Genomic DNA, 27,930 nt, shown 5'->3' with positions numbered 1-27,930 from the left:
TGTTGTTGGAGGGCGACTGCCTCCAACTACCCAGTATCATCACGGTGCACTTAGCCTGGCACTACCCAGTAGAAGCGTCCTTCACGAGCCTCCTCCTCCACAGAGGCCAATCTTGACACCACTGGTACCAGTCATCGGCAAGCACACACGTGCGCACATGCAAGACGTGTTGTTAGTGGATATACGAGGCTTACAGATGATGAGGGTGTGTGTTTACGTGAACAGTGTGGAGGGTGGAGGGTTCGTATTGGCAAAGCTTAGAAAGCGGAGCGATGTCCTTCTGTACAACACCACTTGGGCCTGTCCTGTAATGTGACGAACAAAAAAGGTCCCCCGTAAAGGCTTCATAGACTTTTGGGGCAAGTGCTGCTAAGTGAGCAGCTTTTGAAGACCGGCACGGCACACAATGTGGGGTGGGGGGGTGGAGAGCACCATGCCCGGCCGTCTTTGTCTCTCTATTGTCGATCCTTACACAACGCATCATGTACTAATTTGAGGCTGAGTCTACCTAGGGGAGGCCCAGGATCAGATAAATCTTCACTGGCGATGGTCGTGAGCGGGAATCGTAACCGGGACGCCGGGTTCGCAGTGCAGAGCGCAAACCACTGCACCACCCACCGCGTCCCACCACCACTGCACCACCCACCACTGCACCACCCACCGCGTCCCACCACCACTGCACCACCCACTGCACCACCCACCACTGCACCACCCACCGCGTCCCACCACCACCACTGCACCACCCACTGCACCACCACCACTGCACCACCCACCGCGTGATACCACCACTGCACCACCCACCACTGCACTACCCACCGCGTGCTACCACCACTGCACCACCCACCGCGTCCCACCACCACTGCACCACCCACCACTGCACTACCCACCGCGTCCCACCACCCACTGCACCACCCACCGCGTCCTACCACCACTGCACCACCCACCGCGTCCCACCACCACTGCACCACCCACCACTGCACCACCCACTGCACCACCCACTGCACCACCCACCACGTCCTACCACCACTGCACTACCCACCACTGCACCACCCACTGCACCACCACTGCACCACCCACCTTGTCCTACCACCACTGCACCACCCACCACGTCCTACCACCACCGCGTGTGTGTGCTTTTGTGTCTGTCTGTCTGTCTGTGTCTGAATGCGTCTACGCATGTGCGTCCTTTTGTGTCTGTGCGTACGTGAATGCGTCTGTGTGTGTCTGTGTTTGTGCGTGAATGCGTCTGTGTGTGTCTGTGTGTGTGTCTGTGTGTGTGTCTGTACGTGCGTGAATGCGTCTGTGTGTGTCTGTGTGTGCGCTTCTGTGTGTGTGCGTGAATGCTTCTGTGTGTGTCTGTGTGCGCTTCTGTGTGTGTGCGTGAATGCTTCTGTGTGTGTGTGTCTGTGTGTGTCTGTGTGTCTGTGCGTGCGTGAATGCGTCTGTGTGTGTCTGTGTGCGCTTCTGTGTGTGTGCGTGAATGCTTCTGTGTGTGTGTGTCTGTGTGTGTCTGTGTGTCTGTGTGCGTGAATGCGTCTGTGCGTGCGCGCGTGCGCGCGTGCTTCTGTGTGAATGCCGTCTCTGAATGCGCCTGTGTCTTTTGTGCACGTGCGCGTGATATATGTAGCACGTCTGTTTGTGTGTGTGTGCTTCTGTGTGTGTGTGTCTGTGTGTGTGCTTCTGTGTGTGTGTGTCTGTGTGTGTGCTTCTGTGTGTGTTTTTGTCTGTGTGTGCTGTGTCTGTGTGTGCTGTGTGTGTGTGTGTGCTTCTGTGTGTGTTTGCTTCTGTGTGTGAGTGCTTCTGTGTGTGTGTGCTTCTGTGTGTGCTTCTGTGTGTGTGTTTCTGTGTGTGTGCGAACACGTCCGTGCGTGCGTCTGTGTTTATTTTCCGCACACGCGTCTGCGTATGTGCACGCGTGTGATGTGTGTAACCACGTCACACGCGTGTGATGTGTGTAATCACGGTGTGCTTCTGGATTGTGTCTTCGGCGTGTCTCTGTACGCGTGTGCGTCAGTCTGCGTGGGCACATTGAGTCTGTATGTGTGCGTCTGCGACTTGGTTCAAGGCTCTATGGGGCAGCTTTGTGTTTGGCGTGTCCTGCGTTTGGCTGCGATAGTGCTGAACTCCCCGTGCGCGCACACGCACATACCCACACGTACACCCACACACACACGCACACACACCCACACAGACCCACACACACCCACACACGCACACACGCACACCCACACACGCACAGACCCACACACGCACACACGTACACCCACACACACCCACACACGCACATACCCACACACGCACAGACCCACACACGCACACACGTACACCCACACACACCCACACACGCACATACCCACACACGCACAGACCCAAACACGCACAGACCCACACACGCACATACCCACACGTACACCCGCACATACAAAGATCCCCCGCATGTCCTTTACCACACATGCACCCCCCCCCCCCCTACTGAGTACATACACAGTCGTACACACACCTAAACACACCTACACACACCTACACACAACTCACACCACCACAAAGAAGACAAGGACCCCCACCCACAAGAGGTGGGTGGGGTCTCCATCGTGGTGCCGTTTTCACACCGCACCAGGTACTCATTTACGGCTGAGTCGACCTAGGGGAAGGTCCCGGTTCAACTATAAGTCGTCTGTGTTGACTGAGAGCAGGAAACGAACTCGGGTCGCCGGGTTCGTAGCGCTAACAGCTGCACTACCGCAACCCCCCCTCCACACACAAAGACAAAGATGCCCCGTGTAGCCTTAGCAGACTGTTGGGGCAAGTGCTGTTAGCGAGCACCTATGAAGGCCGGCACGGCACACGAGGGGGTGGGTGGCCAGAGCCACGCCCGGCCGCCTTTGTCTCCCCAGTGTTTACACACCGCCCCAGGTACTTATTTGAGGTTGAGTCGACCTAGGGAGAGGCCCAGGACCGCTTCAGATAATCGTCACCGGTGTTGGCCGTGAGCGGGAATCGAACTCGGGATGCCGGGTTCGTAGCGCAGCGCGCTAACCGCTGCACCACCGCTCAATCACGCGCACCCCCCCCCCCACATACCTCCACATACACACACACTCGTACACACCTACACACTCGTACACACCCGCACACACCCACGCACACCCACGAACACACCCACGCACACCCCCACGCACACCCCCGCGCACACCCCCACGCACACTCCCACCCACGCACACCCACACACACACTACCACACACACCCACACACACCCCCGCACACACACACGCACACACTCACGCACACACGCACACACCCACGCACACTCCCACCCACGCACACCCACGCACACTCCCACCCACGCACACCCACACACACACTACCACACACACCCACACACACCCACACACGCACCCCCGCACGCACACACTCACGCACACACTCACGCACACCCACGCACACCCACGCACACCCTTACCCACACACCCCCACACATACCCCCACACACACATCCACACTCACACTACCACACACCCCCACACACACAACACACAGCACACACAGCACACAGCACACACAACACACAGCACACACACAGCACACACAACACACAGCACACATAACACACGCAACACACAACACACACAGCACACACACACAACACACACAACACACAGCACACACAACACACAAGCACACACAACACACACAGCACACAACACACACAGCATACAACACACAGCACACACACAACACACAGCACACACACAACACACAGCACACACACAGCACAACACACCCACAACACACACAGCACACACACACACAACACACACACAGCACACACACAGCACACACAACACACAGCACACAGCACACACACAGCACACACACCACAGCACACACACAACACACACAGCACACACAGCACACAACACACAGCACACACAACACACAGCACACACAACACACAGCACACACACAGCACACACACAGCAAGCACACACACAACACACACACACAACACACACAGCACACAACACACACACACAACACAGCACACACACAACACACAGCACACACACAGCACAACACACAACACACACAGCACACACAACACACACACACAGCACGCACACACAGCACAACACACAGCACAACACACAGCACACACACATCACACACAACACACAGCACACACAACACACAGCACACACACAGCACACACAACACAGCACACACACAACACACAGCACACACAACACACAGCACACACAACACACATCACACACAACACACACACAGCGCACACACAACACACAGCACACACACAACACACACAGCACACACACAGCAAGCACACAGCACACACACAGCAAGCACACAGCACACACACAACACACACACAACACACAGCACACACAACACACACACACAGCACAACACACACAACACACACAACACACACAGCACACACACAGCACACAACACACACACAACACAACACACACAGCACACACACAGCACACACAACACACAGCACACAGCACACACACAACACACAGCGCACACACACAACACACAGCACACACACAGCAAGCACACACACAGCACACACAACACACAGCACACACACAGCACAACACACACACAACACACACACAGCACACACACAACACACAGCACACACACAACACACAGCACACACACACAGCACAACACACAACACACAGCACACACACAGCACACACACAGCACACACACAGCACACACACAGCACACACACACAGCACTCACAACACACAGCACACACAGCACACACACAACACACACAGCACACACAACACAGCACATACAGCACACACACAACACACACACAACACACACAGCACACACACACAGCACACACAACACACAGCACACACACAGCACAACACACACACAACACACACACAGCACACACACAACACACAGCACACACACAACACACAGCACACACACACAGCACAACACACAACACACAGCACACACACAGCACACACACAGCACACACACAGCACACACACAGCACACACACACAGCACTCACAACACAGCACACATACAACACACACACAACACACAGCACACACACAACACACACAGCACACACACAGCACACACACACAACACACGTGTCGCAACTTCTTTAGCGAGCGGGTTCGCGAAGACGGGTCGCCTATTCCCCCCCGCCATCACCTCCCTTCACTTTCCTTACCCCCCCCCACCATCATACACAGAGCCCCCCCCCTTCCCTCCGACTCTCTCTCTCAGCAACTTCGTGGTTTCACTGCTCCACTCCACGACCCACACAGACGAACGCCACTACCACCAAACAACCCTCCCCCTCCCATCGCCATCGCCTCTCCTCCTCCTCCCCCTTCCCCTCCACTCTCTCACATCCCCTCTCCCCGGTCTACCACCACCACCAACCACCACACCCCTACAAGCCTGCCTCCATTCTCCTCCACAGATTCACATCAGCGGGCGTTGAAACCACTACGGCCAGATTGTAGCACGCACGTGCACACACACACACAGGCACACACAGAGACACGCACAGAGACAGGCACAGAGAGACAGGCGTACACACACACAGAGACACACACACAGAGAGACACACACAGAGAGAGACACACAGAGAGACACACACAGACACACACACAGAGACACACACAGAGACACACACTCACAGAGACACACACACAGAGACACAGAGACACACACACAGAGAGACACACACACAGACACACACAGACACACACACAGAGACACACACACAGAGACACACACAGAGACACACACACAGAGACACACACAGAGACACAGAGAGACACACACACACACAGACACACACACAGAGACACACACAGAGACACAGAGAGACACAGACACACACAGAGACACAGACACACACACAGAGACACACACAGAGACAGACACACACACAGAAACACAGAGACACACACAGTTACACAGAGACACACACAGTTACACAGACACACACACACAGACACACACACAGACACACACAGAGACACAGGCACACACAGAGACACAGGCACACACAGACACACACACTGACACACACACACACTGACACACACACAGACACACACACTGACACACACACACAGAGACACACACAGAGACACACACACACACAGTCACACACAGACACACACACACACACTGACACACACACAGTCACACACACACACAGCGCCCGGGGCCAGCAGGCGCGACTTGGGAGTCGCATTTGGGGGACGCGGGCAGGAGGACGAGACCCTCTCCACCGTCGCCTTCGTAGTAGCTAATAATAATAAAACAGTAGCCTAAGTATATACATCGGCTGCGTAGAGAATATTGTGCGTACAGAGGGGACGGGAGATGTGCTAGCTTAGCTTCTAAGGATTATTATTTGCGGTATATATATTGAAAGAAAGAAAAAAAGACTTTAATTCCACGAGGATTTTTTTTGATGTGGTTGTAACCATGCGGAGAGAGTGAACGAGACACGGTGCAGGTTATTATATATATGAGTTCAGTATTCAATGCAGGCTTTTTGCCTATCACTTAACACGAGGGAAGGATGATATAATCAGTATAATTATTAATTATTCTTGTGAATCGTGAGATCGACAAGCAAGGATTTACAGCCCCACCAGAAGCCGAGCAAGCAAGGACACATTGAGCCGCCAAAACACGTGAAGCGAGTAGACGAAACGATCATTAAGTGAATTTAGCAACTACCAATCAACGACTCAAGAAAACTACTTTATTTGCGTTCTCTCCTCCGTATTCTTGTGCGTTATTTTTTTTATATAAAATAACAATTGAAAAATTTCGTGTAAGTTTATGTATTTATGCTACGCGATACAGTTGCAATAGGCTGGACAAATCGACAGAAGATCTGCATTTAAAGGAGTACATCTGTGTTTGAGTATATATATTTACGGCGTTTTTTAAATACTTTTTTTTAATTTGAAGAGGAAAACGAAAGTTTGCCAAAATATCAGCGTCACCAGCGATGTATTCGCCGCTCTGTCTAACCCAGGTGAGTGAGTCCATCTCGATTCGTGTGATTGTGTTACTGATTTTGTGTTCTTGTGTTGCTGTTGTCATCACATAGATCCTCTCTTTACGATGACATCCAATCTTGCTGATGATTCCGCTTGCCTGCTGCTGGATAAATCGCCTGTTAGTGAGATGATAAAGTTTGTGCTGACATCTTACACCGATCCAACGTTGAATTGTAATCTGCCAATAGTGATGGCAAGGACATTACACCCCCATCGTGTCCACGTGTTAATGTACACGTGTTGTGTGTTGTGCGTACACGTGTTAATGTACACGTGTTGTGTGTACACGTGTTAATGTACACGTGTTGTGCGTACACGTGTTAATGTACACGTGTTGTGTATACACGTGTTAATGTACACGTGTTAGTTTACACGTGTTGTGTGTCTACACGTGGTGTGTCTACACGTGTTGTGTGTACACGTGTTGTGTGTTGTGCGTACACGTGTTAATATACACGTGTTGTGTGTACACGTGTTAATGTACACGTGTTGTGTGTGTACACGTGTTGTGTCTGCACGTGTTGTGTCTACACGTGTTGTGTGTGTACACGTGTTGTGTCTACACGTGTTGTGTCTACACGTGTTAGTGTACACGTGTAGTGTCTGCACGTGTTGTGTCTGCACTTGGTGTGTGTCTGTACGTGTTGTGTGTGTACACGTGTTGTGTGTGTACACGTGTTGTGTGTGTACACATGTTGTGTGTGTACACGTGTTGTGTGTACACATGTTGTGTGTGTACACGTGTTGTGTCTACACGTGTTGTGTCTACACGTGTTGTGTGTGCACGTGTTGTGTCTGCACTTGGTGTGTGTCTGTACGTGTTGTGTCTACACGTGTTGTGTGTGTGTACACGTGTTGTGTGTACACTTGTGTGTACATGTGTTAGTGTACACGTGTTGTGTCTACACGTGTTAGTGTACACGTGTAGTGTCTGCACGTGTAGTGTCTGCACGTGTTGTGTCTGCACTTGGTGTGTGTCTGTACGTGTTGTGTGTGTACACGTGTTGTGTGTACACTTGTGTGTGTACATGTGTTAGTGTACACGTGTTGTGTCTACACGTGTTGTGTGTCCGTGTGTGGACACGTGCTGTGTCTACACGTGTTGTGTGTGCACGTGTAGTGTGTCTACACGTGTTGTGTCTACACGTGTAGTGTGTACACGTGTTGTGTGTCTGTGTCTACACGTGTTGTGTGTGCACGTGTTGTGTGTCTGTGTCTACGTGTTGTGTCTGCACGTGTTGTGTGTCTACACGTGTTGTGTCTACACGTGTAGTGTGTACACGTGTTGTGTGTCTGTGTCTACACGTGTTGTGTGTGCACGTGTGAATGTCCACGTGTTGTTTGTCTGTGTGTGTGTTCTCCATTGGGGGTAGTGGTAGTGGAGTGGTTTGCCGGGCGAACCGAATTCGATTTCCCGCTCAAAGTCAACATCGGTGACGGATATCTGGACCGGTTCTTGGATCTCCTCTAGATCGACTCGGCCTTAAGTGAGTAGCTGGTGCGATGTGTTAACACCACCACCACCGGGAAGACAAAGGCGTTCGGGCGTGGTGATGTTGTTCCATCAAATTATCTCGTGTGCCGTGTCGGCCTTCATAGTCTATACAGCTTCGGCGGGGGGGGGGTCTTATTAGCCTCAAAGTGCACCTAGCCTGGCACAAACGCTGCGGTGACATCACTGCCACAGAGTTTCGAATGGCCGCCTTGCTGTGTAATTACAATGCCGTCCATTCACCCCCCCCCCTCTCATCTCCTTTGAGTGAACGCGAACTTGGTTATCCCACGAGCGTGACTTACATAATGTGTGTGTTGTGGATCCATTGATAGCAAGTATATTACACCCCCATCGTGTCCACGTGTCGGCATCAGCATCATCATCATCAGCATCATCATCAGCATCATCAACAGCATCATCAGCATCATCATCAGCATCATCATCAGCATCATCAACAGCATCATCAGCATCATCAGCAGCATCATCAGCATCAGTATCAACAGCATCAGCATCATCAACAGCATCATCATCATCAACAGCATCAGCATCATCAGCAGCAGCATCATCAGCATCATCATCAGCAGCATCATCATCAGCAACAGCATCATCAACAACATCATCATCAGCAGCATCATCATCAGCAACAGCATCATCAACAACATCAGCATCATCATCAGCATAATCATCATCAGCAGCAGCAGCATCATCATCAGCAGCATTGTGATGAAGTGAGTTAGCCTGGCCTCCCGGCCACGTGCCATACAGTCGGATGGACTGAGTAGTATGTGGATGCCGGCAATCGACCTCGAACCACCGATTTGCTAAAGCGGTGCAAACTACAGCTCACAAAAGCTGCAGGCGAAACATTTTTTTAACTTCTACAAATGTGACAATTGATGAACGACCAACGCCGTGCCTTTTTATTTATTTATTTAGCACGGTCTCAAACTTTTTGTTTCTTGAGACGAGTATGGTGGTGTTGGTGGTGGGATACTTGTGTTGTTATATTCATTGTGTGATTAAAAACATTCGTTTGGTGATTCCCATGCATGGCTTTGAATGGGAATTCACACGTGGTAATTGGACCTTTACGATGATCACGTTGGACGCACGAACTTTCTGTTAGTTGTTGCAGGCAAACTTTGTTGACACGACCATGTGTGTGTGTATATATATACCCGTACAGCTCTCCACTTTCTCTAAGGCCACTAAGAATTGGAACTAGTGGCGTGACTTATGACTTCCCACGGGCTTATTAAAAGTGGATATCAATCAATCACCCCCTATGATGGCCGTGTACAGTAAGTGACCTATACAGTTACTTTGATAGCAAAAGCTTGGATGGTGCTATTCATTATTTTCTCGATCCTTTTCATGTGTGTCTGCATCAGTAAAGAGTACGGCTCTTATTAACATTTCTTACATGCTGTTATTCTAATTTTTTGTATTATATATGTGTGTGTCTTTGTGTGTATACGGTATGTATTTAGTTACGTCTGTGTGTTCGTTATCTATTGTAGGTACGTGTAGACACGTATATACCTAACACTACTTTATACACTGTAACTCGTATATAAGAATGTCATGTTATACACGTACATTTCTGAGAGCTTGGAAAACTGACGTTCTGCTTTGAGTCAAATGCTTTTCATTTGTCTTAAAAAGCCCAGACACAATTGTATTTGGACGTGTGTTTGTCCGATGGTAGAGAAACCTTTCCTAAATAATTCTTCAAGACATCTACAGTATGAATGTGTATATATCTATAGGATTGTGAGAGCTTGGATAATTGCATCAGCTTCGCTTAAATCATGCTGCATTATGAGACAGTCCTCCAAAGGCTAGACCCGATGGCATTTGAAACCCATTCGTTTCTCTACCATCGAATGGTAGAGAGGCCTTTATTAAATATATCTTTCTCGTGTATGTACATATATTATTCACAATTGTACTGCAGTATTCATTTTGGTTTAACGCGTAGTCGGCTTTTGCGATCAATATCTAAAATAAGAGGTTTCTGGGTTAATCGCGTAAATCTAAATGTGTCGTTAAACCCACCACCACCCAACACAGCCAGTTAGTGAAGTTTGTCACGTAAACAGAACGTAGCCAATTCGTTACGAGTTGAGTTGGAGTGTAAAGCCCACAAACCTTTACAATTTGACCACGGCACAAACTTGTGGGGTTTGCTCTCCAGCACATCGAGTAAGGAATTGGCATGTTTTATTTATGTGACAAACCTCATTAATTGGCTGTGTCGGGTGGTGGCGGGTTTAACGACACATTGATATTTACGCGAACTAACCCCAGTATTCATGACAATGATTGGTTGGCTCACGGGCCCGTCTCCAGCAGAAATCAAGAGGCATGTGTACACATTTTAACTGCAGCATACAAACAATTCCACCCCTACCTCATGAATGCATTCGCTGCAATCTTCCCGATAAATCTTGGTTTGGGGGTGCGAACGTTTGCGTGAAGAGTTTGACCAGAGTTGAGGTTTAACACAAGGTCACACATCACGCGTGTGCTTGTGTGTGTGTGTGCAACGTCCGTGAGCGTGGTTCAGGATGTGAATCATTAGTCCAAAACGCTGTATATTAAATAATACCCCACCTTCAAGTTTGCTCAAAGATACATTTCCCTTCTCAGAAACTCGTGACGTACGCATGTGCACAGCCACTCTTTGATTTAACGCGTTATTAATATTATTTGGCAAGGGCATGGATTTTTGTTTTTGAAAAAAAATTGGTTCGTAAAAAACTTTGGAACCTAACACTTCGTGAATTAATGGAGCAGCATTTTTTTTTTTTGCAAACAGAAAGAACGGGCCCTAAATGTACAGTTTATAGTAATTCCCAGGCTTGCCTTGCAACAATGCGTTGATTGTGAGGTTGTGCACAGACCAACTACAGTGATGGCATTTCAACGTTGCCCATTATCCCGTGCCAACTTTGCTGCCAGTGAAGATGCACGGCGCAAGTTGAACGCGGTTGTGCGGCGCATTTCATCAATACAGTCGGTTTAAAAAAAACCAAAAGGGTTCGTTTCCGTTAACTTATAACATTAATAAGTGTTTTAAGAGAAAAAAAAAACGCTTTCAAGCGGTCACGTTAAGAGTTTCGCAAGGGATTATTTTAACATTTCAAGGACAATTGATACCGTTCTATGCTCGTGATCCTCTGCGCATTGATTGACTGTAATAGTACGAAGCAAAGAGGCTTCAGTAATTGGCCGTGATGTTTATCTCATTAAAACCGGCAATTTGCCACCGTCGGCAAGTATGTATAGATGCTATGTGTCTGTGTGTGGAGAGCGGTGGCGCAGCGGTTAGCGTCACGAGTTGGATTCCCACTCACGGCAAACGCATGGGGCGATTGTCTCAACCGGTCCTGGGCCTCTCCAAGGTCTACTCGGCCTAAAATGAGACAAAGACGGCTGGGCTGTGGTTGCTGGTCACCAACCCACTAAGTGTCCCGTGCCGGTCTTCACAGATGCTCGCGATCAGAACTTGTCCACAACATTGTGTTCAGGCGACACGTGGAGATCTTCATTTTGTGTCCGTGTGTGTGTGAGAGAGAGACCTGTGTTGGATTACAGAACGTGAGGTGTGTGTATTTGTAGTGTGTGGTGTGTGGTGTGTGTATTTGTGGTGTGTGTATTTGTAGTGTGTGGTGTGTGTGTGTAGTGTGTGGTGTGTGTATGTGTAGTGTGTAGTGTGTGTATTTGTAGTGTGGTGTGTATTTGTAGTGTGTGGTGTGTGGTGTGTGTATTTGTAGTGTGTGGTGTGTGTATTTGTAGTGTGTGTGTGTGGTGTGTGTATTTGTAGTGTGTGGTGTGTGTGTGTGGTGTGTGTAGTGTGTGTGTGGTGTGTGTATTTGTAGAGTGTGGTGTGTGTATTTGTAGAGTGTGGTGTGTGTATTTGTAGTGTGTGGTGTGTGTATTTGTAGTGTGTGGTGTGTGTATTTGTAGTGTGTGGTGTGTGTTTGTAGTGTGTGGTGTGTGTATTTGTAGTGTGTGGTGTGTGTATTTGTAGTGTGTGGTGTGTGTATTTGTAGTTTGTGGTGTGTGTATTTGTAGTTTGTGGTGTGTGTATTTGTAGTTTGTGGTGTGTGTATTTGTAGTGTGTGGTGTGTGTATTTGTAGTGTGTGGTGTGTGTATTTGTAGTGTGTGGTGTGTGTATTTGTAGTGGAGTGTGTGTATTTGTAGTGTGTGGTGTGTGTATTTGTAGTGTGTGGTGTGTGTATTTGTAGTGTGTGGTGTGTGTATTTGTAGTGTGTGGTGTGTGTATGTGTAGTGTGTGGTGTGTGTATTTGTAGTGTGTGGTGTGTGTATGTGTAGTGTGTGGTGTGTGTATTTGTAGTGTGTGGTGTGTGTATGTGTAGTGTGTGGTGTGTGTATTTGTAGTGTGTGGTGTGTGTATTTGTAGTGTGTGGTGTGTGTGTTTGTAGTGTGTGGTGTGTGTATTTGTAGTGTGTGGTGTGTGTATTTGTAGTGTGTGGTGTGTGTATGTGTAGTGTGTGGTGTGTGTATTTGTAGTGTGTGGTGTGTGTATTTGTAGTGTGTGGTGTGTGTATTTGTAGTGTGTGGTGTGTGTATGTGTAGTGTGTGGTGTGTGTATTTGTAGTGTGTGGTGTGTGTGTTTGTAGTGTGTGGTGTGTGTATTTGTAGTGTGTGGTGTGTGTATTTGTAGTGTGTGGTGTGTGTATTTGTAGTGTGTGGTGTGTGTATTTGTAGTGTGTGGTGTGTGTATTTGTAGTGTGTGGTGTGTGTATGTGTAGTGTGTGGTGTGTGTATTTGTAGTGTGTGGTGTGTGTGTTTGTAGTGTGTGGTGTGTGTATTTGTAGTGTGTGGTGTGTGTATTTGTAGTGTGTGGTGTGTGTATTTGTAGTGGAGTGTGTGTATTTGTAGTGTGTGGTGTGTGTATTTGTAGCCTGAAGTGACTATTGCTGTTAGCGAGCACCTATGAAGGCCAGAACGGCACACGAGGGGGTGGGTGGCCAGCACCACGCCCGACCGCCTTTGTCTCCCTGAGTGGCGATGTTTACGCACGGAACCAGGTACTCATTTCAGTCTGAGTCGACCTAGGGGAGGCCCAGGACCGGCTCAGATAATCGTCACTGATGGTGTTGTGTGTGCGCGTGTACCTCGTGCATAACAAAGCTTGCAGAGTTACCATTCGTCATCACGCGTGTGACTTGTGTGTTGGGATAGAGGACCGTGTGTCTATTTAGTTACACACACACACCACGACGTGTCCGTGTCACAATAACTTTGACAGAGCCCATCTCCACGATGCAACATTTTGTAGAGTCTTATGCAGTAGCATTGTCTCCATGCTGTGTGTGTGTTACTGTGTTAAGTTTGAGACGATTAAAGAGACAAAGATCCCCCGTGTAGCCTTAACAGAGTGTTGGGGCAAGTGCTGTTAGCGAGCAGCACCTATGAAGGCCGGCACGGCACACGATGTGGGTGGGTGGCCAGCACCACGCCCGACCGCCTTTGTCTCCCCATCGGCGACGTTTACATACTAATTTGAGGCTGAGTCGACCTAGGGGAGGCCCGGGACCTGTTCAAGTTCGTAGGGCAACGCTAACCACGACACGACCGCTTTGTGCCGCGGCAAACTTTCGATTGATGCTCCCAAATCCGTGATTGTGTTTTTTTTCTTCCAATTCTGAAATGGTTGTTGGTGTTGGGATTCTTGCGAATACAACTTGACTCTGTTTACCAGGAAGGGTTATCACAGCTACGCGTGGTTTCTGGGTTTTTTTTTGCAAAAGGAAATTAAGTCATGCCGCATGAAGATAACGCAACACAGAGGGGGGTTTTTTGTCCACATATATTTATTTTGGAATGGTTTGGGGGGGGGAGTTTTTGGCTGCATTCCCGACACAACTGAACTTCCAAGAAGTACTGTACACATGTCTGTGTGTACACGTGTGTGTGTGTCTGTGTGTACACGTGTGTGTGTATGTGTGTGTACGCGTGTGTGTGTGTGTGTGCACGTGTGTGTGTGTGTACACGTGTGTACACGTGTGTGTGTACACGTGTGTCTGTGTGTGTGTACACGTGTGCGTGTGTGTACACGTGCGCGTGTGTGTACGCGTGTGTGTACGCGTGTGTGTACGCGTGCGTGTGTGTACACGTGTGTACACGTGTGTGTCTGTGTGTACACGTGTGTGTGTGTACACGTGTGTGCGTGTACACGTGTGTGTACACGTGTGTGTCTGTGTGTACACGTGTGTGTCTGTGTGTACACGTGTGTACACGTGTGTGTCTGTGTGTACACGTGTGTGTACACGTGTGTGTACACGTGTGTGTCTGTGTGTACACGTGTGTGTCTGTGTGTATACACGTGTGTGTGTGTGGGGGGAGCGGTAGTGTAGCGGTCAGCGCGCTGCGCTACGAACTTGGTGACCCGAGTTCGATTCCCGCTCACGGCCAACACGTGTACGCGTGCGTGTGTGTACACGTGTGTACACGTGTGTGTCTGTGTGTACACGTGTGTGTGTGTACACGTGTGTGCGTGTACACGTGTGTGTACACGTGTGTGTCTGTGTGTACACGTGTGTGTCTGTGTGTACACGTGTGTACACGTGTGTGTCTGTGTGTACACGTGTGTGTACACGTGTGTGTACACGTGTGTGTCTGTGTGTACACGTGTGTGTCTGTGTGTATACACGTGTGTGTGTGTGTGGGGGGAGCGGTAGTGTAGCGGTCAGCGCGCTGCGCTACGAACTTGGTGACCCGAGTTCGATTCCCGCTCACGGCCAACACCATCAGTGACGATTATCTGAGCCGCTCCTGAGCCTCCCCTAGGTCGACTCAGCCTCAAATGAGTACCTGGTGCGGTGCGTAAACATCGCCACTCAGGGAGACAAAGGCGGTCGGGCGTGGTGTGGTTCTGGTCACCACTGCACCCTGACATTGGTGCGTTTTTCCAGGCGGCTTTCACTCACAATTGGTAGTAACCACATCATTGTACGCTGTGCTATAACGAGGCGACCTGTCTGTGTGTGTGTGATCTGTGTGTGTGAGTGTGATTTGTCTGTGTGTGTGATTTGTCTGTGTGTGTGATCTGTGTGTGTGTGATCTGTGTGTGTGAGTATGATCTGTCTCTGTGTGTGTGTGATCTGTGTTGTGTGTGTGTGATCTGTATGTGTGAGTGTGATCTGTGTGTGATCTGTGTGTGTGAGTGTGATCTGTGTGTGTGTGAGTGTGATCTGTGTGTGTGTGAGTGTGATCTGTGTGTGTGTGTGTGATCTGTGTGTGTGTGTGATCTGACTGTGTGTGTGATCTGTGTGTGTGTGACTTCCACTGTGGACTGGTGTTGCTTTCGAGGCGTCCGGAGTTAAATAATTGTGTTACGCAAGAACTTACGCAACGTTCACCTTAGATGTGACCCGCACTGTCGTTCACAAAGTGGAAAACTTTGCTATTTGCGTTACGTAATCCCACGCAATTAAAGAGGAATGTGTAGTATTATTAATACTATTGACGTGTGAAGCGTGTTGAATACGTTACCATCGGCTGACATAAAAAAAACCCTTTCGTGAGCAGTGATCGATTCCAGCCCCCCCCCCATCCCTCCCCATTCGTCATTCCACTGCTTCCCCATTCGTCATTCCACTGCTGTTCTTCTTTGACCATACTTCACCACGCCGGTCATTGCAGGTTGGCTACAAGGACAAAGGAAGGAGGGGTGGTGGTGGTGGTGCAGACGGAGGCTTGGCTAGCGGGGGGGGGGGTACTCAGATGTCACCCAAAAGCCATGGCCAGGGTTGGAACTCATCAGGTTCACCAGTGTAGTGTGAACCCTTCCCACGTCTCATTTGGCCGGCGGTGATGACAAGTTAGGAAGTCAGTGTCCAAGTGCAAGGTGCAATGAGTGGTGCTTTGGTCAATCCACTGCTGGATGGGGGTCTCTGTTATGCCGGAGCAGACACAATGCAGGTCGCAGAGTCTTAACGTTGAGATGCTTTTCATTGTATGTCTATGAATGTATGAATGGGGGGGGGGGGGAGCGGTGGTGTAGTGGTTAGCGCGCTGTGCTACTAACCCGGCGAGCCAAGTTCGATTCCCACTCACGGCCACAAACACCGGGTGACGTTTATCTGAACCGGTCCTGTGTGTCCCCCCCCCCCCACCTAGGTCGACTCAGCCTCAAATCAGTACCTGGCGCGGCGTGTAAACATCGTCACTGGGGAGACAAAGGCGGCCGGGCGTGGTGATGGCCACCCACCCCCTCGTGTGCTCGCTAACAGCACTTGCCCCAACATATTCTGTTGGTAGGGCTATACGGCGGGGGGTGTTTTATTTATTTGTTATGAATGCGTTTGTTATAAGCAATGCATGCATGTATAGTCAAGAAAGTAGGCATGAGCCAATGACCATGATTTTATACAATTAATCAAACAATTCGCGTGGCATACCTATGTAACACACGGTGCTGATGTACGTATTTATTTGTAGTATATATGTGTGTGTGCATGTTTTTTTTAATTGTATGATAAGAATTGTGTGTATATATGTAGTATATACACGCACATTTACACATGTAATTGGTGTATTTGCATAGACAAGTCACACGCATGCATTTGTATTGCACTATGCAGTTGTAATTGCATGCATGTACATGCATTCGTACATAGATATGCATTAAACCTACATTGATGTGTCTATATGTGCGGAACAATGTATTGTGCATATGCATACCGACGTAATATATATGCATATTTTTAAAATCACATATATGTATGCGATGGTATAGATATACATATATGTTATACGTCTCGTGTGTGTGTGTATATATATACACACGATATATACCCATCTGAGCTTGGTGTTACTTGCTGAGTAAATCAATAATTATTTGATAATGTGTCTTTACACGGATACGTACTATTCATCATTCTTTCACGTAACATGCATACACACTTACAAACACATTCGTAAGCACAACAGTATAATTAGGCATTTATAAAAGTGCCCTTAACCTGCAATTTTCAAAGCCGTAATTTTTCTTGTACAAATTGCAACTCTTGAGATATATTTTCTCTGAGTTGTTGCGGTCGTAGGCAGTTAGTTAATGGCATAATTAATGTACTCAATTCTATTAAAGCCACTTTAATAAAACATCACACAACAAGCGATCGTAGCTTTCTAACAGTTTCCTTGTGACTGCATTTCTTGTTTTTTTTCCCCCCCGCTCTCTTTATTGCGGTTCTTCTGTGGATAAGAGTTTGGCATCGCGATGGAAAGTTTGCAAGCCACCACGTAGTAGATGTGTATAATTGTTTATATATATACACACAAACTGCGTCTGTGCCCCCTTTTTTTTCCGCTGCGGATGTTTTGATCCCAAACCGAGGAGCCATTGGGGAGCGAATGAGGAGTGGGTGGGTGGGTTGGTGGGTGGGGGGTTTCTGGAGTTATTTGAATGTATTTTATATAAACACGCGTCATTGTGTGTTTGTGTTGAGCTGCATACTTTGCAATGCATGCGCCAAAAGTGTTGTTGTTTTTTTAACATGACGACGATAACGGAGCGAAATGGTTTTCGCGAAAATAATTTCATGGGGTTTTGCGTGGGATTATTTTCACACTTGACGCTTTTTGTAAACGTTTATTCCGTATAATTGTAATACATCTTATTTTTTTACTAGCGGCGTAAATAAAATATCGATTTTAAATATCGATATCTCTAAACATACATGAATCACGTTTCTATTAGACCCTCGTGGTGTGGAGTGCTGCCTGTCTCCAATGATTCACTCAGCCTCTTTAACTTCTCTGTCTCTCTGTTGTCTTTCTTTGCGTCTCTCTGCGATGTCTCTGCTATTTCTCTCGCCTCAATGTCTCTCTGCCATGAAGAAGGGCCATTACCCGAAACGTCACCTGTTGTGTAATATTTAGCCCTCTGTGGGGAAGCGTGATCGACGAATCTGTTGAGGTTTAGTTATTGGTGCCGCTGCCAACACACCGTCACGTTATTTTGGCGGTTATATAAAAAAATACGGCGCCTTATTGATTTTGTGTAAACAAAAGTTGCTATATTCGCTTAATGTCAGAAAAAGCGAATGTCTTTGTTCAATATATTTCTAATTGATGCTAAAGTATTTTTTCTTCCATCTGCAATGCAGTTTTTTTGCAACGTCAGTCAGTCAACTCAACTAATGGTCGTTTTTAATCTGACTTTGTCACTAAAACCACATCCATTTGCCCGCCAAATCACCCACTTGCCAAAAAGTGGCCGAGAATTTTTCGAGAATTCTCCTTATTCATAATTTAATTAACGTCTCGTCTAATTTTGTTCCGCAAAAAAAAAACCCAAAACACTTCACCGTCGGTTTTCACGCCCGTGCACTTTGTCAGCGCTCTCCGACTTTTTACAAATTTTCGCAAAGCTTATCTTTGCGTTGCCAACCCTCGTTGAAACGTCGCTAGCCGCATGCCGCAATCCGTACCGAGGCTTAGCAGAGCAGAATGCCGTCTTTATTACTGCGAGCTTACGTGGAACGACAAAACGTTCATCGCAAACTTTTAGCAAGCACTTGCTCGAGCAAGCACGGCGTTTATTTTCACACCGGTAAAATGTTGTTCGTTTTTTTACAACGTCGCATGTGAAATAGACGTCCGTGTCTGCGTGAGGTTACCTGCAGTTGGGTTTTTACCCCTCGCGCACTCCACCACTAAGTTTTACAAAACAATTTGTGATGTCCAGTGAAATACAATTTCCTTAGCATTGCAAGAGCCTTTTTTTGACTTGCCTCTGCCCGTGGGTGCGACCTGAGGCTTTTTGTCGTTAGGAGAAGAGGCATGGGGCCACGCTCGTCGTCGGCATTTAAGGCTTCGTTAAAATGGGAATTAAAACCCAATTATTAATCCAATACCAGGGCGCTTCATCAAGCACCATGTACCTGGAGAGAGAGAGAGAAAGAGAGAGAGAGAGAAAACATTACAAGGTAAAGAAAGTGCACATGTTTTTCCTGGCTCAGTCCTGAACATTTTTAATATGACGTTTCTCCTCTCTGTTTGTAGTTTCAATAAATAATCGCGCGTTTGTGATGTCCTTCCAGTGACAATACAGAGGTTGCTTTGTGACATGAAACACTGAATGGTTCTATTTAATTGTCTTCTTCGCGAATATTTTCTTTTAGGTTCACCTTTTTTATTACGATTAAATGCGCGCACGTATTTGCATTTAATTGTCTGCAGTTCTACAAAAAAATATTCATTGTGGAAATCTTGCAATGAAAAGCTGCCAAGGTAGTTTGTTTACTTGCGTGAGTGCACATCTCAGACGGGGCCGTGGTCTTGGGGTGGTACGGCGAGCATTCAGCAGCAGATTCACCATGGCTGGCGATAACGATGGCATTTCAAATTAACAACTTAACTTATTTTGGTAATCTGCCGCCGCACCGACTTATCCACTTAATTTCGTCTGGAATGATTTTTCACGCTTTTGACGACAACAACAAAAACATGACCGCAAATGTGAATTAGCAGCAGCATCGCTTTAGCGGAGGCAACGCAAGAGGCGTGCTGTTAAAGAAAAATTACCTCCAAATGCACCGACACCAACATCTATATCATATCTTTTACACATACACACCAGTTAATTCCCACGGACGCTCCCTATCCATGCGATTGTTATTCTAATATACCAGGATGCCGCAAAGTATGTGTTTTTATTCTACTCTTAATCTGATATTTGAAAACTATTATTACTTACAATGGTTAGTGCAGTGGAACTTGCAATCCAAAAAGTTGCACTCATTACACGGAAAGTGTTTGCTACAAATCAAGAGCAATACCTTGCTGAGCTAATCAAGGAGCATAAACCATCATGCAAACTCCAGTCATCCTCGTAGCAGCAGCAGCAGCAGCGGCTTTTGGCTCACCATCGAGCAAAGACGATCACTACATCGCTCGCTTTCAGATGCGCTTCTGCGGCCGTCTGGAACGCTCTACCCTCTGATATTAGGAAGCCACTGGAGCAATGCATTTTAAAATCTAGATGGAAAACTCGTTCCTTTAGAACTGCTTTTTGCGTTAAGTTTGTTGTCTTTCTCCCGCACCTCCGATTAGCACGGTTGACTAGGTACGGTGCTTCGGTTCGATTCAAATGTTCCCTGCACGGCAGTCAAAACAATTGGCAAGTTTCTCAAATCTCTCAGTCCAACCTGCGGTATATTCGTCGTCGAGCGGCGGATCGCGTGGTGTGTGCTAAAGTGCCGGCGGGAACTCCCTGCCCCTTCCAAGTCGCCCGGCAAGTGCGGAAGCTTGGGACAATAATTACTTTCCGGAGCCCTCTGCAGCAGAGGCGTGAGCAAGCATTTTTGCAGGTCTGCGCCTTTGCGTTCCTTCGCGAATTTATTCTGGCAGAAGCAGCCCTGCTCGTCTGAGTTTCCCCGCTGCTTTCGGCAAGCGGGCGAAAGAAGGGGATGCCTTAGCAGCCTTGCAGGAATTGCCGTGTTTTTTTGTGTGTGTGTAGCCGCATATTAAGTTCATTCAGGGAGTGTGTGTAATCCCTTTTTAATAATAAACACAGGTTTCTTTTTGCCTTGGGTGGGAGGTGGGTGGGGGGGGTGAAGAAAACCAATCTTAGAGCCACCGTGGAGGGGAGTGAGTAGAGGGGAGAGAGAAGGAGAGAGCGAGAGGGGGGAAATAAACCCCTACCTATGTCTTCCGTAGCCATTGCTTCGGCTTAACTTTAATGTTTTTGTTTTAATGCACGCATAGGAAAGATGTCTGTCGAAGCCGGAGGTATTTGCGCCTTCGTACGGGAACGCACAATGCGACGCGATGGAACGGGCGGGGATCTCAAATCTTTTTTTTTGGTCTGCCAAAAAAGAAAACGGGAAATTTGTAATGTTTGCCGCTATGTCCATTAAAATTTTCCCACATGCGTGCTTTTGCGCTGCGTAGCCCCCTCCGATTGGCTTGGAACTCGTCGCAAAACATCGAACGATGGACGAGCGCTTGACGACGACGCGGCCAAAACGGTCGCCCTCTCAAAAGTCGGAGAGCGCCCCCCGCCACCCCCCCCCCCCACGGATTTGCCTGTACATTTACATTATTGATAATCATAAGCGTTGAGCACCTAATGCTGTAATAGCGTTATAAATATCCTATTGGGTGGAAATAATTAGCAATGTAACACTCGCTGGAGTAGGATTTTTGCGCGATGCCTGGTTCGTTTTACTCGCAGAGCTTTCCTTAGCGTGTCCTGTCACACTGCTCTGGCTCACATTATGTAATGCGTCCAGGGAGTTCGGGATCTGTCTGTCCGTTCGTCTGTCTGTCTGTCTGTGTCTGCATCTGTCAGTCTGTCTTCTTCATCTCAATTTCTGTCTGTCCGTCTCTTTGTGTATCTCTCTTCTCTGTCTGTCTCTATGTCGGTCTGTCTTTGTACGTATCTCTCTCTGTTTATCTGTCTCTTTGTAGATCTGTCTGTTTGCCTCTGCCTCTTCATCTATCTCGCTGTCAGTCTGTCTCTCTATTTGTCTCCATGTCTCTCTGCGTATCCATCTGTTTGTATTCTTTTAGCTCTTTTTATTACGAAGTCTGTTTTTCTCTTTATCTCTCTGTATGGCTGTCTGTCTCGTTGTCCAAGCTGCCTGTCCCTTTCTGTGTCCGTCTGCTGCCCGCCCTCCGTGTTGAGTGTTATTCGCGTCTCCGTCATCTTATCGTAGACGGAAAATTCCCCCGTCATAAAAATAATAATAATAACTCTCCCCTTTTTTCTTCTCAAACGTCCTATGATTAAACGCACCCCGCGTTGGTTATTAACACGTGTGCAGGATAAGTATCAGAATGTTGAGCACGGGCTATCCGGGAGTTAGCGCTAACTCCCGACGTGGCGATTAAGTCCCGATACAGCGGCGATCTATGTACCGATTCGCTTCCTCCGCGATCAGCAAGGACACACAAAGCTTCGGGGAATAGATTCATGATAATACATTTTTACTCTTGTTATGTGACTCGGTCTCTTCCATTTGCGTGCTGTGAGTACCTGGTGCGGTGTGTTAACATCAGCACTGGGGAGACAAAGGCGGTCGTGCGTGGTGCTGGCCACGCCATTGCCTCGTGTGCCGTGTCGGCCTTCAAAGGTGCTGCTCGCTAACAGCACTTGCCCCAGGAGTCTGTTGAGGCTATAGGGGGGGGGGGGGGGGTGGATTTTTGCCTTCGTTCTCGTACAATGAACATTGACTTATTTGCTGCTCGTTTGAAAAGCCTCCCAATGAATGATTTTTGCAAGGGGCTTTGGCACCGAGTGGTGCAGCATTGCCTAGGCTGTGACACCCTCTCAACATCGAGTTCTTGCGTGAAAAGCAAATATGGGTCCGTGTACCAAGGCTGGGTAAATCTATGCCGCATGCATTTTTGGTAACAAAATAAAAATCTATATATATAATCGAGTGACATTGTACATGTTTGAGAGGACGCCTGCCTTGGAGATGGAGCGATGAGCTCAGCTCGTGTGCTGCAGGTGTTGGGTGGAGCGTTACGTCGCGGGATCATTCGAGATGGCGACGGATTTGGGGGAGGTCTTCGCCAAGCAGTGGATTGATCACGGCTGCTGCTGCTGCTGCTGCTGCTGCCGATGAGGAATGATTCGATTCTTTTGCCAGTCGGCTGCTCGATGAAGGCCTCCGCACATTGTGCCGTTCATGGGGGGGTCGTTTGACCGCACTTCACCGCACCGGTCCGTGCGGGCGTTCGTAACATGGAGATAGGGGTGCGGTGCGGACCAGGACCGGTTTAGGTATCGTTCGTCACTGACATTAGCCGTGACTGGGAATCGAACTCGGGTCGCGCCGTGTCCACGGAGCAGTGCCACCGATTCCCTCCCCCCCCTCCACCCACCTTGACTTTTTTTTGTATTCGCACGTAAATAGTTTTTCTGATTCATTTCAGTCTTTCCGGGCCTCTGTGTTGGACGAGTGTAAGGCCGGCATGTCTTAAGGCAACACTGGGTGTGTGGCTGGGTCATGACCATGTTATTCTCAGTCCTGATGGTGTGCACATGAATGCCCGCGTGCTCGCTAACAGGTAATCTTGTGATTGATTACGAATCCCAGCCTCGGTTGTTAAAGCACGCAGCTCCGATATCTCCCACGGTGAGGTTTTGAACTCCATAATTTAAGGAGTTTAAATTAATTTATTACAATGAAAGATTTGGCAAATTTTGGGCCATTCTACGATAAAATATTAAGAAGCACAACGCCAATTGTATATCACGTGAAACACTCGAGATGCAATGTACAAAGACAGACACTGTCAGAACACTGATTTGCTCGCAATGTCTGGAGGTACCAAAAAATATGAAACCAATTATATTTATGTCATGTACATACAGATTTATTTCTAAAGGAGATGAGTGTGTGTATATATATATTATAGGAGTTATATAAGTTATATATTTTTTGGCTTGACGATTTGTACAGGACGATTTGCGAAACGCCTCTTCCGTTTGCGTCGAGCAGCGAAGTCCGCTGCAACTGCTTCTTCATCTTCCGTATCGGCAATTCCCGTCGCGCGCTCATTCCTGCTCATTCTGCCCGCTGTACATTTATACATTTCGATAATTTAAGCGGTGCCGGTGAACACAGCAGCACTGTACAGTTGCTTCACAAAGTCCACCCGAGCGACAATTTCATTTCGTAATAAACACAAGTCACAACACGGGCAACGCGCAGGCTAATTAACGGGGCGGGTTCGAAAGAGGAAACTTTCGATTTTGTCAGATTTTCACTCGGTGGGAGGAAAAAAATAAAAGTTACCAATTTCCGCGCCCGCTCCTCACTTTCGCCGTCTTGTTCCCAAGCGCCACGTTCTCCGCCATTTCACGTCGCCGAGCGCCACGGGAACGCCGGCGCCCGCCGCTGGCACCGAGGGCCCACAACGCGGGACCGCTGCGTCGAAAACCCAACGGTAGAGCCACCCAAACAATCGCTTGACTTGCGATCGAGCACGTGATACAATATACGTACGTATCGATCATTTTGGTTCCCGTCGCTTTCCAAAATTATTCCCCCACGATCCAGAATTGTGTTTGCGCGCGCACAGAGCACCTTAGTTTTTTCCACTCGTGCGGTTTGTTTGTTTGTCAAACCGAATTGCGCGTACGGGGGGATGCGCGCATTGAGTTGTTTGGTGTTGCGCGTCGACGGCCGTGTCTCTTCTTTTTTGTTGGAAATCCTTGAAACTCGTTGGGAGTGTTTGCGAATTTACGACGGCCGTGCCCCGGACGCAAAACGCCAGCGACCGCTGGGGCAGTACCCTAGTCATTTCACGTTTTTCGCCGTCATTACCGTCCCGACTTCTGATTGCGATGCGCACGGTTCGCTCCTATTGCGCAACAGAGCATGGCCAATTTCAATTCCTTTTTTGCAGTTCTCTAAAATGCGCATAATGCCACAAATTCACTTTCGCCATCGTCCAGTTACATAATAAACGTGTCCATATTTATTTACGCGTATTTTTTCCCTCTTCATGAGAGTCCCCACCTCTTTAAGCTTTTCTGTCTTTCCAGCTGCCAAAATCGGCCCCAACTTCCCCACCCTCCCACTTTTGTGACTTTGGAGCCAAGTATTCCAACCGTCCCCTCTCCCCCCCCACACTCCTTCTGTCTGCATGTCCCCCCCCATCCCCCCTCTCTCGCTTTTCCTCTGCATCCTATTTCTCTCCATGTCTCTCTCTCCACCGTTTTGCCCGTCCTCATCTGCTGTCTCACCAAAAGGCTGCCCTGTCAACCGCTCAAAAAAGATTCTACGTTTGGACACCGTTGGTGATAACACTGAGCGCGGAAGGGACCCTGGCCTAACTCGCTGGCTGGCTGGGCCACGCTGACCGGCCGATCGATCGACCGGCCGGCCGCCCCGACCGGCGGGTGAGCAAGCGGGCAGACGGGCGGGTGAGCGAGCGAGCTGCTCCCTCCAAATAATTTGAATAAACTTTTCCAAAAAGCCACTTTGCGCTTGTCTGCGCGCGCATGTGCAGCCTCTCATTAATTTATAACAAAGGGGAGACCGCGCGGGATGCACATTTAATAAGCAAGTCGCACATGAGGATATTCCCTGGGATTTATCGCTATGTTGCGCATTTAAATTATTAATTTTTTTGCAATTTAATTGGAGCTTCCTTCGGTGGTCTCCAACTCCAAACTCCTCCCACATCGCCTCCTCTCTTGCTGAGCGGACGCCGCCCGTGCTGTCCGTACTCGGCAGCCAGAGCGGCGGGGTTGGGCCTTACGAATCGTACCCCCCTCTCTCCTCCGCACCCAACAACTCCAGCCCATACTCCGCTGCCGCCAGCCAGCCCGTCCCCCCCCACCGCCCCCCCACCCACCTCGTCCTCAGTAAATTTTTATCGAGCCATGCTCAAGTGCATTTGTTGAGACCGCACACGCGTGATCGTAAGTGTGTACGCGCGCGAGTGTCCGTGTCCCGGTGTGCGTGTGTGCCCGCTCGCGCGCGTGTGCGCGAGCGAGTGCGTCTGCGCGCGTCCGTTCGCCTCGCTCTCTCGGTCGCTCTCGCTCCCTCTCTCTCTCTCTGGCTCCCGTGCCGAGCTTTTCGTGGCTGGCAGCCATGGCGTGGCCGTGTACGTAAGAGAGAAAGAGGGCGACGACACACTGAGTGAGAGAGCGAGCGAGCGAGAGGGCGAACGAGCGCGAGAGAGCGAGTGAGCGAGAGCGCGAGGGAGCGAGCGAGCGAGAGAGAGTGCGAGCCTCAAAAAAAAGTGAACAAAATCGCGGCCGACGAAAAAAGTCGGTGGGCACTCGGCGAGGGTCCCGTCTGGTGCACGGGCGGCTTTCCCTGCCAGGAGGCTCTCGGCATCGGGCGGCGGCGGCAGCAGCCCTTACCGCTCGTGCGGGGTTTTTTTCTTCCAATTTTTTTTTTGGCAGCGGCTTTGGCCGCCCAACAGCGGCTGGGAGAAAAAAGAGCGAGCTTCATCCTGATCGGCCACCTCCTCCTCCTCCTTCCTCCTCTTCTTCTTCTTCCCGCTCTTCCCTTCGAAGAGAGCAGGCGGTCGCTCAAACCTTGCACCCATGTCGATTGTCCTGGGCCCGCCGGCAGTTTTTGGGGTGAGTACAGAGGCAGCGCGGGGGTTTGTGTTTTCCGGTCCGGGGTGGGCACCGCTCGCTGGCGCACCGACGATCCACGTCGCGCGATCTCGTGTCGGAGCCGCGCTTGGCTTTGGTTTCTGCGGTCGCTGAGAGTTTGTCGGTCCAGGATCGCCTCCCCGGATTTTCGCGAGTATAATTTTATTTTTTATTTTTTTACGAATGGCGAAAGCCGGCCTCGGGTTTTATTTGCGACCTGCGGTTTTCAGCGATTGTCCAAGCCACGCTCTTATTATTTAAAAAATGTTTTAACGGCGCATTTATTTAATTGTTTCTCAAATTTGCCTGGCATCGGTGTAATACTCCGTTGCTTGGGTTTGCTGATCTTGGCACAGACTTTACTGCTCTGTCTTAATCCAATAAATCTGCACTCTCTTTCCTAGGCCTATTTATTGAATGCCGACTCTGTGTAAAACCAAAACAAATGCCGCTTTGCCTTGCCACTCGTTTCCCGCGCTGGGTGTTTCAAGCGTTGGCGGCCATTATTTTTTGGAAGCGATTTCGCGATTCCGTGCCGGCCGAATTATTTTTTTTGTTGTGCGCTTTATTTTTCAAAATTTACTTGAAGAAATTAAAGAAGGTAAATGCACGTAAGATTGCGGATGATAAGCTATTTAATGGTGCGATAAAAAAAAGAAAATTGCATTTCCAAAGATGCTGATTTTTAAAGAGAGTTTACTGTACGATGCGCCTACGTGCCAAAAACAAATTTCCGCGATTGCAACAATTTGAACGTTAAGCCAAACTTATTTTTTTTACATATATAAAATAAAAAAATACACTCTTAAATTATAAAAACTGTAAATAAATCTGGCACGACGTATTTTATATTACATTTCACTTTATTTTTGAAGCTCATTTTTATAAATACAACGCGCGGTTCAACCATTCGCGCTCCGCAATAAACCTGGCAGGCACGTAAAATTAAAATAAAAAACTCCACATTCCACCGAGAGAGAAAATAATCTCGTAAAAATGTGATTACGTAACGGGCGACCGCGCTAAGTTGAATATTTTTTTAATATAAATAAATGGGCGCTCATTTCTGTACTGTCACCGCATGCCATGTTTGCCAAAAAGTCGACAGGAAGCTTGCGAACTGCCCTCTGCCGGTCTCCCCCTGCGAGGGTCTGTCTTGAGAGACGTTGGTAGCGGACAACGCCTACCCAGGCGCTGCATCTCTGGGCATGGATCGGTC

At 48.6% G+C, this 27,930-nt stretch overlaps 1 protein-coding gene across 11 annotated transcripts in view; it reads left to right on the top strand.

The window, feature by feature from the left end:
* LOC144941091 (nuclear factor 1 A-type-like) overlaps positions 1 to 27,930 on the top strand; it is a 384,067-nt gene that overhangs the window by 165,634 nt on the left and 190,503 nt on the right. Inside the window, exon 1 of one of the 11 annotated variants that reach the window (XM_078867564.1) lies at positions 5,426 to 7,078. The exons of 9 other annotated variants lie outside the window; for them this stretch is intronic. In XM_078867564.1, coding sequence (XP_078723690.1) covers positions 7,052 to 7,078 — 27 coding nt within the window. In that variant the 5' untranslated portion in view covers positions 5,426 to 7,051. Of the gene's footprint in view, positions 1 to 5,425; positions 7,079 to 25,970; positions 26,694 to 27,930 lie in introns of those variants that run through there. One more of the 11 variants, XM_078867563.1, reaches the window with a different exon arrangement.

The sequence above is a fragment of the Lampetra fluviatilis genome, chromosome 24 (assembly GCF_964198595.1).
Source record: "Lampetra fluviatilis chromosome 24, kcLamFluv1.1, whole genome shotgun sequence".
Classification (NCBI taxonomy): domain Eukaryota; kingdom Metazoa; phylum Chordata; class Hyperoartia; order Petromyzontiformes; family Petromyzontidae; genus Lampetra; species Lampetra fluviatilis.
Note: the sequence above shows the minus strand (reverse complement) of the source record. Positions and strands in the feature narration are given on the sequence as shown.